General features: G+C 28.3%; 1 protein-coding gene across 1 annotated transcript; it reads right to left on the bottom strand.

Moving 5' to 3' along the window:
• Positions 1-446: 446 nt before the first annotated feature.
• On the bottom strand, positions 447-1,198 carry LOC110934696. Its single transcript, XM_022177552.2, has 3 exons — positions 1,095-1,198; positions 784-873; positions 447-671 (listed from the first exon to the last, which is right to left on the bottom strand). The coding sequence occupies exons 1-3, from the start codon at positions 1,155-1,157 to the stop codon at positions 519-521; spliced, it is 306 nt and encodes a 101-aa protein (XP_022033244.1). The 5' UTR covers positions 1,158-1,198; the 3' UTR covers positions 447-518.
• Positions 1,199-2,016: the final 818 nt, after the last annotated feature.

Here is a 2,016-nt window from a genome sequence, read left to right as displayed (position 1 = left end):
AATAGGATGTAAAAGTTTATATCTTTATTAACTTTATCTTTTTATTTAAGAAATACAAATTATTCGAAAAATCTATAATATTATATAATTATTTTTTCATATCTCGTGTCGTCCAACAGTTTTTTTTATAGAAGGCACTAATGGATATATACGAAATCCTCGTGAAACATGACTGTTAAATTGAATAAGTTTAGTGTGTTTTGTAAATACAATCTTGAATTTACTCCAAACCAAGAGGTAGTTTTCATGTTTTGGCCATTCTTGGTAATCGAATTTATCTCTTTGGAAATGATCAAGTACGAACATGTAAATTATATAATACGAACATGATTAAGTACTAAAGTATATTAGTTCAATCGAGATGTAAATTATAAGTGCAATAAAATAACACAAAACATAAACTTCAAATACAAAATAAACTTTATTATTCATGGGATAGTCTATATCAAACAAAAACAACTGAAAATGAAAAAAACATAAAAACACTTGATATATTTCATCTAAAATCTCTACTTTTTTTATCCGTTTTTCTTGTTTGTGCTCGAATCAGCAGTATCATCTAATTCATCTTCTTTCTCATCGTCCTCAGAATCATCTAAATTTATAACCTCGACCCATTTCCATTCAGAGAGTCTCTTAGATCTTTTCTTTTGATTCTCATACTTCCGATCCTTAAAAAACAAAAATTTAATAAAAAAGTTAAAAAATGATTAAATAAATTTAAAAAAAGAACAAATATTGAATAAAAAAATATAAAAAAAATTAAATAAATTTTAAAATTACCTCTTCACTAAATTGACGTTGAAGCTTAGACTTGTATGGACTGAACATTGCACCATAAGAAATAATTTCAACACTATTATCACCATCATCCTACAATAAAACACCAAATAATAACATAACGAACTTGTTAATATGAAAGATTATAAGCGAAAATATTACTTAAAAACTAACAAAAGCTTGTTCGACAACTGGGGTGTTTAAATTGGTGTGTTGAATCTGAAAAATCAAATAAGTTAGTATTCACATAAAAGTAAATAAAAGAAAACAATTATTCATTATTGCGATATAACAAAACTTATCATAGAACCGACCTTAGATTTTTCAATATCGCATGCTTGTTTTTTCGCATCAAGTGAATTCAGAACTGGCTCCATATTTTAAATCTGTTTAGCAATAGAAATGTAGAATTGTGAGTGTTTGCTATGTATTTATAGTAGTCCATTAGAGTTTAGTTTTAGATTGGTCATCCATTTATTTAGGAAGTTTGTTGTGAGTTTTAAGTTTTAACACATATCCTGTTTAGTTTGTTGTGGCATGTTTAATAGGAAGTTTGTTGTGAGTTTTATCTATACTTACTATATTAAACATGCCACAACAAACTGACTCTGTACAAGTAAAATTAGGGAATATTTTAGTTTATTAATGCCGTTCAAAATAAAAAACTTGGGTAAAATACAAATGTTAATGTACGGTAGTTAGGTAATGGTCAAAGCTGGCTTGGGTAAAAAACAAATGTTGGCTTTAATCAATTGTACATTTACGCATCGGCTATTTGTACTTTATGAACGCACGGCGAAACTAAAAAAGACAACTATCGAAACGTTTAAAAAAATGTGCCGATCGTCATGGTACCTTCGGATTTTTTTAAAACATTACGGGTTGTAAGATATCGCAGGAATACATTAAAGAATTAAAGAGGGGGGGGAGTGTAACTAATTACCCATAATTATGTTAAAAGTCAAGGATTTAAATGTAATAGATTGAAGGACTAAAAAATAATTATGGTTTAAAAGACCACTTTACCCACATTCTAAGGGTTTATTTATAAATAATGGGGGAAGAAGTTCTTAACTTTTGGGAATCCTTCCCTCATGTATTATAATATAGTATAGATTATGAACGCACGGCGAAACTAAAAAAGACAACTATCGAAACGTTTAAAAAAATGTGCCGATCGTCATGGTACCTTCGGATTTTTTTAAAACATTACGGGTTGTAAGATATCGCAGGAAT

The sequence above is a fragment of the Helianthus annuus genome, chromosome 4 (genome assembly GCF_002127325.2).
Source record: "Helianthus annuus cultivar XRQ/B chromosome 4, HanXRQr2.0-SUNRISE, whole genome shotgun sequence".
In the NCBI taxonomy this organism is placed as follows: domain Eukaryota; kingdom Viridiplantae; phylum Streptophyta; class Magnoliopsida; order Asterales; family Asteraceae; genus Helianthus; species Helianthus annuus.
This window is presented reverse-complemented; position numbering and strand designations above follow the sequence as displayed.

Bases quoted from the DNA above. Each gene is read 5' to 3' on its own strand.
- LOC110934696 (XM_022177552.2), bottom strand. From the start codon at position 1,157: ATGGAGCCAGTTCTGAATTCACTTGATGCGAAAAAACAAGCATGCGAT. The intron at 874-1,094 runs GTCGGTTCTATG...GTTTTATTGTAG, and splicing joins GCGATATTGAAAAATCTAAG to GATGATGGTGATAATAGTGT. The intron at 672-783 runs GTAATTTTAAAA...TTGTTTTTTAAG, and splicing joins AACGTCAATTTAGTGAAGAG to GATCGGAAGTATGAGAATCA.